The sequence below is a fragment of the Panicum virgatum genome, chromosome 9N (genome assembly GCF_016808335.1).
Source record: "Panicum virgatum strain AP13 chromosome 9N, P.virgatum_v5, whole genome shotgun sequence".
Lineage (NCBI taxonomy): Eukaryota > Viridiplantae > Streptophyta > Magnoliopsida > Poales > Poaceae > Panicum > Panicum virgatum.
This window is the reverse complement of record NC_053153.1, coordinates 51,953,099-51,965,981: the sequence shown is the minus strand read 5'-3', so window position 1 is coordinate 51,965,981 and position 12,883 is coordinate 51,953,099. Positions and strand designations below refer to the sequence as shown.

At 45.7% G+C, this 12,883-nt stretch overlaps 2 protein-coding genes and 1 pseudogene across 5 annotated transcripts; 2 read left to right on the top strand and 1 right to left on the bottom strand.

Annotated features, from left to right (window-relative positions):
• Positions 1 to 1,271: 1,271 nt before the first annotated feature.
• Positions 1,272 to 5,346, top strand: LOC120688152 (annotated as a pseudogene). Its single transcript, XR_005680991.1, has 7 exons — positions 1,272 to 1,664; positions 2,657 to 2,733; positions 3,189 to 3,376; positions 3,883 to 4,037; positions 4,131 to 4,394; positions 4,610 to 4,804; positions 4,881 to 5,346. The product of XR_005680991.1 is annotated as an RNA-binding KH domain-containing protein PEPPER-like (transcript).
• Positions 5,347 to 5,494: 148 nt separating this feature from the next.
• On the bottom strand, positions 5,495 to 8,207 carry LOC120688151 (mediator of RNA polymerase II transcription subunit 31-like). 3 transcript variants are annotated; one of them, XR_005680990.1, is made up of 6 exons: positions 7,796 to 8,207; positions 7,149 to 7,245; positions 6,994 to 7,072; positions 6,468 to 6,775; positions 5,918 to 6,127; positions 5,495 to 5,795 (listed from the first exon to the last, which is right to left on the bottom strand). XR_005680990.1 is itself a non-coding variant. In XM_039970325.1 (5 exons), exons 1-5 carry the CDS (start codon positions 7,914 to 7,916, stop codon positions 5,786 to 5,788), a joined length of 615 nt encoding a protein of 204 aa, XP_039826259.1. In that variant the 5' UTR covers positions 7,917 to 8,201; the 3' UTR covers positions 5,495 to 5,785. The 3 variants fall into 3 exon arrangements, 2 of the variants coding, with proteins under 2 accessions (XP_039826259.1, XP_039826258.1); XM_039970325.1 differs by lacking the exon at positions 5,918 to 6,127 and having other exon boundaries at positions 7,796 to 8,201; XM_039970324.1 differs by lacking the exons at positions 5,495 to 5,795; positions 5,918 to 6,127 and adding an exon at positions 6,231 to 6,372 and having other exon boundaries at positions 6,449 to 6,775.
• A 2,480-nt stretch (positions 8,208 to 10,687) lies between these two features.
• On the top strand, positions 10,688 to 12,365 carry LOC120688149 (trihelix transcription factor ASIL1-like). Its single transcript, XM_039970323.1, has one exon. It carries the CDS (start codon positions 11,012 to 11,014, stop codon positions 11,960 to 11,962), a length of 951 nt encoding a protein of 316 aa, XP_039826257.1. The 5' UTR covers positions 10,688 to 11,011; the 3' UTR covers positions 11,963 to 12,365.
• The last annotated feature ends 518 nt before the right edge of the window (positions 12,366 to 12,883 follow it).

Genomic DNA, 12,883 nt, shown 5'->3' with positions numbered 1-12,883 from the left:
TTAGCTCAAAAGGAAAGAAAAAGAAAACAGTGGCCAGTATTCAACAAGTGCCCTGAGGCACAAGAAAATCGGAAAGATGACATCACTCTTTACTCTTTACCACTGTAACGAAGATCTCGCAGGTAACTAGAACCTCGGTTTTAATTTGGGCGCGCGTTAAATTGGCGCCAACCTTAAATAGCCTCAGTTTTAGAGCGACAAATCATTTCAAAATTTGGTTGCAATTTAAGGTAGGCAGGCCACATGCGCGGCCAAAAGGTGAAGGCCCATAAATCCGCTGTTTAACAACCACCCTTCAGTACTGTTTCTTCGCAGGAGGAGTTGACCACCAAGCAGCGGTGTAAGTTAATTACTCTCTCCGTTCCAAATTATAAGTCATTCCAAGAATTTTGGAGGATCAAACTATCTCGAAGTTTGACCAAAATTATAAAGAGAAATACAAAGATTTATGACATCAAATAGATATATTATGAAAATATAACTAACAAAAAATCTAATGATACTTAATTGGTATCATAAATATTATTATCTTATTATATAAATTTGATCAAATTTGAAAAACTTTGACTCTCTAAAATTTTTAGAATGACTTATAATTTGGAACGGAGGGGGACGGGTCTTGTTACTACTAGCTGCTAGCGAATTAGCGATGGAACAGGGGTCAAGGGGCACCATCACGTTACTTGAGGGAGGGAAACACTCGCACGTGAGCGCCTACACCCCAAGCTGATGGTTCGAGTGGCGATCGCACTTGATTTGGGTGGCATCACTATTTATGGCTTGCGTTGTGTTTTAGCCTCTCGAGTCTCAACATATAGATATAGGTGCAAACGGAGTAGTAGCCTAGTAGGTAGGTGCAGTGGAAACACTGTTTAGCTTGTCTATTTTCGACTTATTCCAGCTATTTTCCCTCGCAGAATATTATTGAATCAGCCAAATTCAGTTGGCTTCTAGCCTTCTAACCTGATGGATAGTGAAGAAAAAAAGAGAGGACAAAAACATACTTGTGTTTCAAAGTGCGGGAATCAAATGCTTTTTCTATATACTGAAAAATAGTCTCCTCAAACTGAAATGAACTGCAGTTTCTGAGATGATCATTTCTTTATTTGAGCATGAGCAAAAGGGTGAAAATATCACATGGGCCTAATCATAATATTCAGCCCACGAATAAGTTAAATACAGAGCCCGTCTCACTAATCTTTTGACCCAGTTAACCGGAGCCCGTGGGAAATCAAATCGTGAACCATCCCAACCAGCCAGATCCCGTGCTCCTCCTCCCAAAGTCCCCCACTCCACCCTGCCGAGGCTCGCGACGCCTCTGCAACTGCTACCGCAGCCCCACGCCCCAAACCCTAGCCCCCTCCACCGCCACCGCCATGGCCGACTTATCCGCTGCCGCCGTCACCGCCGTGGAGGTCGGGGAGCCCGATTCGCTGCCCCCGCCGGTCGCAGAGGAGGCTGATGCCGCCGCGGCGGAGGAGGCCGCGGCGGCCGCGAAGAAGTGGCCAGGTTGGCCCGGGGACAGCGTGTTCCGGCTCGTGGTTCCGGTGCTCAAGGTCGGGAGCATCATCGGGCGTAAGGGCGAGCTCATCAAGCGCCTCGTCGAGGAGACTAAGGCCAGGGTCCGCATCCTGGAGGGGCCCGTCGGAGCAACCGAGCGCATTGTGAGTACACCATTATTAGTTATCAAAAATCGAATTGATGTTAAGCTATTAAAATTCCTGGTAGAATTGCTAGTTTCAGGCCCTGTTTAGATCTTTACCCGTAAACCCCGTAAACGCAAAAAAAAGTCACGTCGAATGTTGGGACACATGAATGGAGTACTAAATGAAATTTATTTACAAAACTTTTTGCATGGATGGGCTGTAAATCGCGAGACGAATCTAATGAGCCTACGTAATTTATGATTTGCAACAGTGAATCTACAGTAACCATCCGCTAATTATGGATTAATCATAGATTAATTAGCATCATTAGATTCGTCTCGCGATTTACAACCCATCTATGCAAAAAGTTTTGTAAATAGACTTCATTTAGTACTTCAAATTAGCAAGATTCCAACGCAAAACTTTTACATGTAAAGAACTAAACACGGCCTCAGTTGTAGTATGGTCCAGGATTTTTTTTTTTGGTTGACGGTTTCACCTGTCGAGGTGGTGGTGAGTAGTATGAGATAAGGTTGTACGTTTTGTGATGAAAAACAAAGATTAGGGGTTCATTAGGCTGTGACATGAGTTCACTGTGGGATGATCTCTTACTTGATTTAGCTTTACGCTAATGACATAAATTAAAGTGTTTGTTATCCTAATCCTAATTCAACATAGGATGGATGTGCCGTGTCTGTAACAAGATATCTATAAATACATGAGGGCTGGGCACGATTATCTGAATAGTTGGCTTTGATTATGCTTTTATTCTACTCTAGTGTGCTGCACGTAGAGTTTGACATATGGCTATGTGGATGACAACAGTGGTGGTAGTTGTTTTTTGTTTGGTATAGTTAACCAAGCTAAATTATCTATGTATGATGTTTGGTGCCCCAAAATGATTTAAATAGATATTGGATAGCTCTTTTGATTGTTCTTGTTTAGCTATCTTACTAAATAATTGTACTTGCTCTCTTGTCTATACTTAACTGAATCACGAATCTCTGCAGGTCCTGGTGTCTGGAAAAGAAGATCCAAGCTTGGAGCTTCCTCCAGCTATCGAGCTCTAGTGAGAGTTTTTAAACGTGTCATTGGAATAGCAGATGGAGCTGCTGATGGCACTCAGGCAGCTGAACATAGGATGGATGTGCCGTGTCTGTAACAAGATATCTATAAATACATGAGGGCTGGGCACGATTATCTGAATAGTTGGCTTTGATTATGCTTTTTATTCTACTCTAGTGTGCTGCACGTAGAGTTGTGACATATGGCTATGTGGATGACAACAGTGGTGGTAGTTGTTTTTTTGTTTGGTATAGTTAACCAAGCTAAATTATCTATGTATGATGTTTGGTGCCCCAAATGAATTTAAATAGATATTGGATAGCTCTTTTGATTGTTCTTGTTTAGCTATCTTACTAAAATAGTTGTACTTGCTCTCTTGTCTATACTTAACTGAATCACGAATCTCTGCAGGTCCTGGGTCTGGAAAAGAAGATCCAAGCTTGGAGCTTCCTCCAGCTATCGATGCTCTAGTGAGAGTTTTTAACGTGTCATTGGAATAGCAGATGGAGCTGCTGATGGCACTCAGGCAGCTGCTGCACCTGGTGTATGTGCTGCCCGACTGCTGGTTCCTGGAGCTCAAGCTATTAACCTAATTGGGAAGCAAGGTGCCACAATCAAGTCAATTCAGGAGAGCACTGGTGCTACAATCCGGGTTATATCAGTAGGTAAAGTATTCTTGGCTGATGTATAGTGTGTTAATATGCTGTTAATCTGGTACAGTAGTTGATTCTCATCCTGTTATCTTCATATCCTACAAATTTACTGCAAACCCTGTATTAATGGTTCTGGCAGGCTGATTTTCTGGCAAGCTTTAACTTTTTATAATTCCAATTTGCACAATGTTAGCACAAAAGTTTCTCACCCTTTTTAGACTTTTTGACATTTGGGCTGTGCTTAAGAATCACAATCATTATAACCCACATTTTGCTTGTCTATTCCCTTCTCCAAAATGCTTGGAGCTTTACTATGATTCGGTGAACTAGTTTGCACTCATGGTCACAAAAGTTTAAGTTGATTTGGTTATTTAAATAGCACTAGCTTAGAACATTATGGCAAGGCTCACTTTTTCTAGTGTGCGTAGATGATATGTACTTTAAGGATTGAAAACAATGTTTTATTAAACGTTCATAAAAATGAGTGATGATTGTTCTTGGCTTATAAATATTTGTAGATGAACGAGAGCGGCCATTTTATGTAACTGATGATGAAAGGATAGTTGAGATACAAGGTGAAACAAAGAAAGTTCTAAAAGCACTTCAAGCAGTTTCTAACCATCTTCGGAAGTTTTTGGTTGACCATAGTGTACTCCCATTATTTGAAAAGACTGTAAGCGCAAAGTTTAACTCATGCTAAGCTTCACTAGTCCACCCTTCATATCATTCTTAGTTCACTGTTTTCTCCCGTTTTTTTTTCTTTCAGAATACTACAGTGAGCCAAGATCGCAGCGGTGATGGTTGGAGTGATATGTCACATCCTCCTATTGGTTCTGCACAAGTAAATCAACCACCTCCGGTAGTTGACGAATATATTCTTCCAGCGAAGAGGGACACTTTGTATCTTGAACGAGAACCTCTAGTAGATCATAGCATTCATCGCTCAGGAGTGTCACTTTATGGGCGTGATCCTGCCTTGTCAACATTACGACCCTCTGGGATGCATGGTGCTGGGCCTCTACTTACACAGGTCTGGGTTGCTTTTTCATCTTCATTTCTCTCCATAAGATTTTTGGTGGATTAAATGCAATTCACGGCTTTGTTTTCACTTAAATGTTGTATGGGTCTCTTTCTGACTATGCATTACATGCACTGACCCTTTTACGAGTTACTAATGATTCTTACTTGGAAGCAGAGCCTTTTGTTTTGACCTTGAACTGTTGCTTACAAGAAATCTTTTTGCAGATAACTCAAACCATGCAAATCCCACTTACCTATGCAGAGGACATTATAGGAGTCAAAGGAGCAAATATTGCGTACATACGAGCTAATAGTGGGGCTGTTGTGACAATTCAGGAGAGTTTGGGCAGCCCTGATGATATTACTGTTGAAATAAAGGGGACGTCTTCACAAGTACAAGCTGCCCAACAGCTCATCCAGGTACTTGCATGTATGATATTCCTTCGAAATTTAGATTTCTCGAGTGTATATATTTTTACACCATATCTTCCTTCAGGACTCCTTAGCTGCACACCGAGAACCTGTCAGAAGCAGCTATGTGGGAGCAGGATTAGATCCAGTGTACAGGCCCAGCTACTCACAATATGGCAGCTCCACTTATTCGTCGTCATCACTGCCATCTTATTCTAGCATTGATGATGGTAGATATCCATCTTCAGGCATGGGTGGCTATGGGTCAAGTTACCGGTACTAGTAGCAGTTCATCGTTAGGAATGCATCCTGTATTTGTTCCTGAATGATCAGTACAAGTTGGCAAGTTTCCTGCTGACCCTGTGCTTCCGGGTGGGAATCCGGTAGATCGTATTGTATCTCTGTACGCATTTCAGGGTATGCTATGCTCTGTTAGAGTGACAAACAGACAGTAGGTTCTCGTCGATGGAATTGAAATCTGTACTGGCTTCCCGTGGTTTAACGGTGCCTGTTTTTGGTGAACTGCAATGAGATGACCACATTTTGTGCAACGAATGATAAAAACTGTGCCTATCTGTGCCTGCAAGCTATCACGCCGTGATATAGTAGGCCAGTAGTCAGCATATATGTTACGATTCATGAATAGTCGCTGAATGTGCATTTCCAGCTGATGGCATGTCCTCCGTGATAAAAATCAACTAGAACAACTCCAACATAAATGATTACTCATTCAGGATCATGAATAAGCGCTGAATGTACATTTCCAGTTGCTGGTGTTTAATCCGTGACAAAATTCTGAACAACGCCAACACAAATGATTAGTCATTCAGGAGCATATTGACATCTAAAGTTACATCTGCAGCTCCCACAGAGCAGTATCAAACATGACTTCTCAACTACAAGGCCTACCGAACATTGAAAAGGCTCCATAGGCAGCGACTTCTGGCTTGCATCCCATTTGTCGACTATTGAACTGCCCAACATGTTCAACTAGCCCATCCTGTAGCAAAGACGTGAATGGTATAGTCAGTAATCATATGGTCACTATATTTAACATTGGCACCACACTCCAGAGCTCAAACTAAAAAAGCACTCGAGGAAAAAAAACAGTCTCAGACTCACAGCTCAATGCGAAGTTAAGAATGGCACCTTTCCAAATTAGATATTCCAATTGACTACCAAACAAGCTGTTGTAACAATTGCATGTGCCAACAAAATTTCAAATAAATTTATTTGCAAAATAGGCAACAGATTAAAAATAGAAATAATAAAAAGATTGCTCCGCCCAATCTTCAAATGACAACTTCTATGGTGAAAGAGGATAGATCTCTCCTGCAAAGCATGTTGAGAGCATCCATCATCTCTCATGTAAAAGTAAAAGGATACCAATTTCCTATGCTAATTTAGCTCATGGGGTTCCCCTTTGGGAAAAGGATTTAGCACGAAGTTGGAAATTCGTAATCAAAATTGGAAGAGTAGCCATAAATTTATCTAAACTGGATCATATTCTAACAAAATAATAGTTCACTAATGATTTTATTGACAAAACAACTTCATGAAACAATTTGTTGAATGATTTTATCTAAACTGAAGCAGCAAGGAAAATACATGCATGGACAAATAACAATTTCATGAAACAATTTGTTGAATGATTGCAAATGGAGGTGCGTACTTCCTCTTTCTGTTGCCCATAGCATTTCTCATGTCAGTCTTCGGCATATTGGTGCCTGGAGTTCCTACAAACTGCATAGGAGACATTGCAGATGCACCACCTGCTGCCACAGGTGGCATAGATGATGCCGGTGCAGGAACAGGTGGGGCCACAGGTGTCGGTACTGATGGTGGTAGGGGCATCGTTGCAGGTCCTTGTGAAGGTGCAAGCGCCAGAGCTGGCTCGGGTGGAGGGCGTGGTAGGATGTGCTTCAGTCTATTATTCCTGTAGTTTTTCCAGAAGAAATATTGCTGCCTGTGAGCAAGCTCCTGTCAAACATTAAGATGACTGTGTTAGTTTCATCCAGTGGTCTTAAAAAGTGGTCTTAACAGACCAAGCTGGGAACAAGCTACAATAAAGATAATATGTCCAAAGGAGCAATTCCAGCTAGGTTTTGAAATGACTAATAATGATGCATAACAGCAAAACAAAAGCTAAAAGACTTGTGACTGAGCGTGATTCTAGGCATATGGGGCCAAAAGGTCACCTTGTTTGCTGGATGTGCCATGGCATTACGGAAATTGGCGTTTTGGAGGAGCTCAAGAAAGAAAAGGCAGTGTGGATAACTGCATCATTAGGAAAAGGTATGAGCAAGTTATTTTCTCAGTTGCAGACAAATATAAAGAAGATGATCTCACCCACATTATGTACATGATATACTCCGGGCGCTGCCAATATTTTAGGTACTTAAGGTATCCGATGAATGCCTCATCCTCAAAATATCTATTCTGTGCTAGATCTGCTCAAGGGGAAAAAAAGGATTACCAATCTTGTGGATGTGGTACGAAACATAATACTCACGGAACAAGTAAACTCAAGTGAAAAAGGAACAGAAATGAAAGGTGAAGCACACATAATGGTGAGATTGAGATTCAAGCAATACCATTAAAAATATCACAGCCTTAACATAGCAGTCGTGCCTTATTGGTGGGAGATTGCTCCCAAGACCATCACATTTAGGCCTAAATTCCTAGAGCATCATCCCTCCCTTTTAAACAGGAACTTGCTCCCAAGACCATCATATTTAGGCCTAAATTCCTAGAGAATCATCCCTCCCTTTTAAACAGGAACTTGCTAACAAACATAACACTAGAATTACAGTTTTACAGTTTTCTCTGCATTTTCTACGAATTGCTAATTACTTGCAGCACAACCCAACTCCAAATTGGTTACCTCAAACCAACAGCTACAGATTACAATCTAATATTGCTTCCACGAAGCGTGCAACATCTAAGCAGCTAACCCTAAACAGGTGAGATGAAACGAGGGAATTGTGAGGAGTACAGTACAGTGAATGTAGGTAGGGTTAGCGAGGCACTGCACGAACTCCAACTCGAGTAGGAACCGGTCGGTTTCCTTGTAAGGCGGAGCCTTCGCGCCCGCGCCAGGAGCGGACTCGACGTCGGCCATGGGGGTTCAATCCGTTGAACCCCACCGCCCAAACAATCGATCCGATCGCGGTCGGACCTCCACCCCACAGAATACCAGCAGTAAAGGGCGGGGAAGAGCAGGGTGCGAATAGCGAAGCTTCGTGTCGAAGGATCCTGGTTTGATGGCTAGCGTCGCAGCCGGCGAGGTTACCGACCATGAGGAGAAACGAGCTCTGGTGTCGGCGGAGAGGGGGAGAAGGGAGAAGGAAACCAGACACCGCGGAGGCGGGGACGGAATAAGCCAATTTTCAGTTTTGCCCCCGAAGAGCTGCGGGATACAACTCAGAAGGTCAGACGAGCCTACGATGGCCAAGGGCCATGTTTGGTTAATCCAAGGCTCAAGGGGGGAATTAATCCCACCAATCCCGATTGATCAGTTCCAATTCAAACGATTTCATAACACATAAGCAGAATTTAGCTTGTTTGTTATGCAATTTAGGAGGAGAGTATGTGCTCATTTAGTATATTCTTTTTATCTTTTATCATTCTTGGTATGTGAGACTCTGAATAGTTGACCTATATATTAACCAACCATCTTCTCCGTATTGTGCTAATGCATGTATTTTTATCTTTAAAATATAATCGGTAAATACGTAGAAGTCTTTACTCGTTACACCACCAATATTAACATCATAATAAAATTCAAGCATCAAACTCCTTTCTGTTTTAGGTGTCATAGTTGATGAACTTATGAGTCTTTTGCTTCATTAGATGCCACCATTTGAATCGACACCGAGTAGCGTGAGGATGATGATGTGGTGTAGCATCACCTCTTTTCGCTGGCTAGATTTGCATCTCCCCGCTACTTTTACCAACTAGAAAACCAGCAACATGCAGATGAGCATGCACCAGGCCGAAAAGTTAAAATCAGATGGCTATTTCTCCAAGGACATACTCTCCTCCTACATGCTTATGTGTGCATCAGCGAGCTCCAAGGCATCAGTTGCTCCAGACAAGCACATCTTGATCCCAACCAAAAGTGCTAAGTCCCTCGTAGTGCAAAAAAAGCGTTAACACATTTTAGTTCAATGACCACAAAAAGGGTAAAAATATTGATTCACATACATGTCTAGGATAAAATGGTGAGCATAGTGCGCATTAACCATGAAGTGCTTGACTCTACAATAGTTTGTTCTTTCGGAGCTATTTCCTTGAGCCGTGGTCTTTATGGTACCTTTTTAAAATTATGATGTTTTGTAGGTTTGCAAGTGCAGTGTGAATTACATGTAGCCTTTGAAAAAGATGCTTCTACATTTCTTTGCATTTAGTGGCTAAGACTTTGCTAATGATATCTAAAGATTCAGGCTTCGACCAAAAAATTGACATCGCAAGTGTTTTTATCGATTGCATCGACAACATACTCCTAGCGTCTGAAGCTATTTTATATAAAATTTTATGTCATCCATTCATATAATGTAATCCAACATATTTCACTCAAGAATGTAAGTACACTGGCATAATCCACTCTAAAGACATGAAAGAGCACAATCAAAATAATCCACTCTAAACTAGCGACAACAATTCACGCTACAACCAAAAGATGTACTTCATTTCAAAATAAAAAAACGTTTTGGTTGTCTCCTAATTCAAATTTCTCTATCTTTGATCAAGTTTATAAAAAATAAAACGACATGTATATATCTAATTATTATTTTTATTGAACACACCCAAAATATTCCTTAAGAATACGTTTATTTGGAATTTTGTAGTAGTATGATATATATCTTTATATATTAATCAAATAATTTCATTAAAATAAAACTAAAACGTTTTTCCCTTTAAAAAATCCGCGACCTTCCTATAATCCTATCACTCTCGCGCGGGGCGCGGGCCAACTGCCGGAGCCAAACGCCATCAGTGCGGCCTAGCTGCCCCAGTCACGCCGGCACGCACGCGCGTGGGCGCGGCCCGCCGCCCCGCCGCGCGGAAAGAACAATCAAGCGGAGGAGCGGCTCACCGGATCCATCGGCGTATAATCCACTCTAAACTAGCGACAACAATTCACGCTACAACCAAAAGATGTACTTCATTTCAAAATAAAAAAACGTTTTGGTTGTCTCCTAATTCAAATTTCTCTATCTTTGATCAAGTTTATAAAAAATAAAACGACATGTATATATCTAATTATTTTTTTATTGAACACACCCAAAATATTCCTTAAGAATACGTTTATTTGGAATTTTGTAGTAGTATGATATATTATCTTTATATTAATCAAATAATTTCATTAAAATAAAACTAAAACGTTTTTCCTTTAAAAAATCCGCGACCTTCCTATAATCCTATCACTCTCGCGCGGGGCGCGGGCCAACTGCCGGAGCCAAACGCCATCAGTGCGGCCTAGCTGCCCCAGTCACGCCGGCACGTCACGCGCGTGGGCGCGGCCGCCGCCCCGCCGCGCGGAAGAACAATCAAGCGGAGGAGCGGCTCACCGGATCCATCGGCGTGGCCGCTCACGGCGTCACGCGGACCGAACAGCCGCCGCCTCCGCGGCTGGAGCTGGATTTCGGAAAGGCGGGGCCGCGTGGGGGAAAAATCAGGCCGGGGACGGGCGGAACCGGGGAGGAAAGGCGGGGGGCGGCCGCCGCTCGCCACCCACCCAACCACCACCCATCCCGATCCGACACGGCACACCGCCACGCCGCGCGGCTGCGGCTGCGGCTGCGGAGGCGGCCCGCGCCCACCGCGGCACGGGCTCCGCACGATGCGGCGCCGTGTGACCGGGCGCGGCGCCCGTGCCATCACGCCCCCTCCGGCCCTCCTCCCCCCACCCCTTCCCTTCTCCTCACGGCCGCACCCGTCCGCCGCGCGCCGCGAGGGTACGCGACAAACCCGGCAAAACCACCGCACCGCTCCGCCCGCCCACGCGGCCGCAGCGGTGGGCGATGATGCCCTCCCCAGCCGGTCATTTCACCGCGAGGGCGCGGCCCACGCCCAGCGGCCCCCCACCGCACCGCACCGCACCGCACCGCCTCCTCCTTTTATGACCGGCTCCCCACCTCCGCCTCCGTTCCCCATCTCCTCCACCACCAAACCCTAGCCGCCTCCCTTCGCCGCCGCCGCCGCTGACCGGCCATGTCTTCTTCGTCCTCCGACGCGGCCCGGGACGATGTCTCCTCCCCGGACCTCCCTCCGCTAGCCGCGCCCGTCGCCGCCGCCGCCGCTGCGGCCGCGGCCGCGGCCTCCTCGATGGGAGGCATGGGGCTCGGCGCCGGGGCCTCCGGGCGGAGGCTGCCGCCGCCGTGCTGGACGCACGAGGAGACCCTCGCGCTCATCGAGGCGTACCGCGACAGGTGGGAGGCGCTGCGCAAGGGCAACCTGCGGGCCGCGGACTGGGACGACGTCGCCAACGCCGTCACCGCGCGCTGCGGGCGGTTCCCCACCGCCACGCCCAAGTCCGGCGTGCAGTGCCGCCACAAGATCGAGAAGCTCCGGAAGCGGTACCGCGCCGAGCGGTCGCGCTCCGCCGGCCGGTCCAAGGGGCCCAAGTGGCCGTTCTTCCCGCTCCTCCACGACCTCGCCGGCGGCGGCGTGCCGGACCCGAGCCCCAACGCCATCGTCAAGATCAAGACCAAGGGCCCCGTGCCGCCGGCGTCCACGCCTTCCCCCGTGTCCTCCCCTTCCTCCGAGGAGGCCGTGCGGAGCAGGAGCCTGCACGGGCTCATCTCCAACGGCGGGGCCGGGAGCGGGCTGCGCTTCACCATCCCCAAGGCCTCCCGCTCCAGACCCGCCGCGGTGGCTGCTTTCAATCCGGAGAGGAACCACGGAGAGGACGCCGCCGAGTCAGAGGCCATGGCGGAGGTGGCCGACGCGCTGCGGGCCGTCGGGGAGAGGTTCCTGCGGATGGAGGAGCGCAGGCTGGAGCTGTCCCTCCAGATGGAGAAGGAGCGGATGGAATCTGAGATGAAGCGCACCCAGTCGATGCTCGACGCGCAGCAGCTCTTCCTCGAGGCCTTCCTCGGCAAGCAGCAACAGCACAAGAAGGCGAGGCTCTCCCCAGCCTCCACGGCTATGGAAGAGGACTGATGACAGCTGCTCCGCTTCTCCTGTGGACAATGTGTTTATGCTTGCTCCGGTGTTAACTGCTGTTCATGATAGTAGTTCTTAGTAGTCGTTGACTTGCGATGTTATTAGTAGCGGTTTACTCTTCTTGTGTATGGATGGTGAATTGAACTCAACGAGGGGTTTGGGGCAAAGGATGTAGGTGTAGGATATGGATATGGATATGGAGGGAAGGAGGAGGTTTGAATCAGAATTAGAAAAGTCTCAGTTGTAATCAGCGAACTACTTGTTAAGTAAGTTACGATGAGCTGCCGGTGTTATGTTGAAACGCTGCAAGCTTGTTCGGATGTCATCTGCCCGTTGTAGATCTTGTTATTGAGTTTTGCTTGATTTTGTTATAAGAATCCGTGTGTGTGTTGAGCAAGCATGTGGCATATCAACTTCACTGAAGCTGTGTTTTCTGTGTTAACTGCAACCAGGAATGTTGCAGTCAATCCGTCAGGAATGTTTCCTAAGCTGAAGCATTGCGGGGAACCCTGCTGATTTGTCGAGTACCACAACGATTGTTCAGCTTGCTTTTTTTTTTCTGTGTTAACTGATTAATGGAGTAGTAAGCTACGGAGTAGGGGTGCCAATTGGTATTCATTAGGTGCCCCTCCAACCCTCTCTAGTACTAAATCTCCAAAACCATGTATCAATTTGAAAAATTAGTATAAAATTTTAAACTAAAGAAGGTTGGAGATGTACCTAAAGATCACCCATTTGCACCCCTACTACGGAAGCAGAACACCGCCGTCGAAACCGATGCATTAGGATAACACAGAACTAAGATAATAACAAAGTACAAACCACAAAGCTTCTCACTATAGTATGTCAGATTGGAACACATGAAAGTAACCTTGCAAATCGTGGAGACAGATAGGAACAAATATGTCACCCAGACCC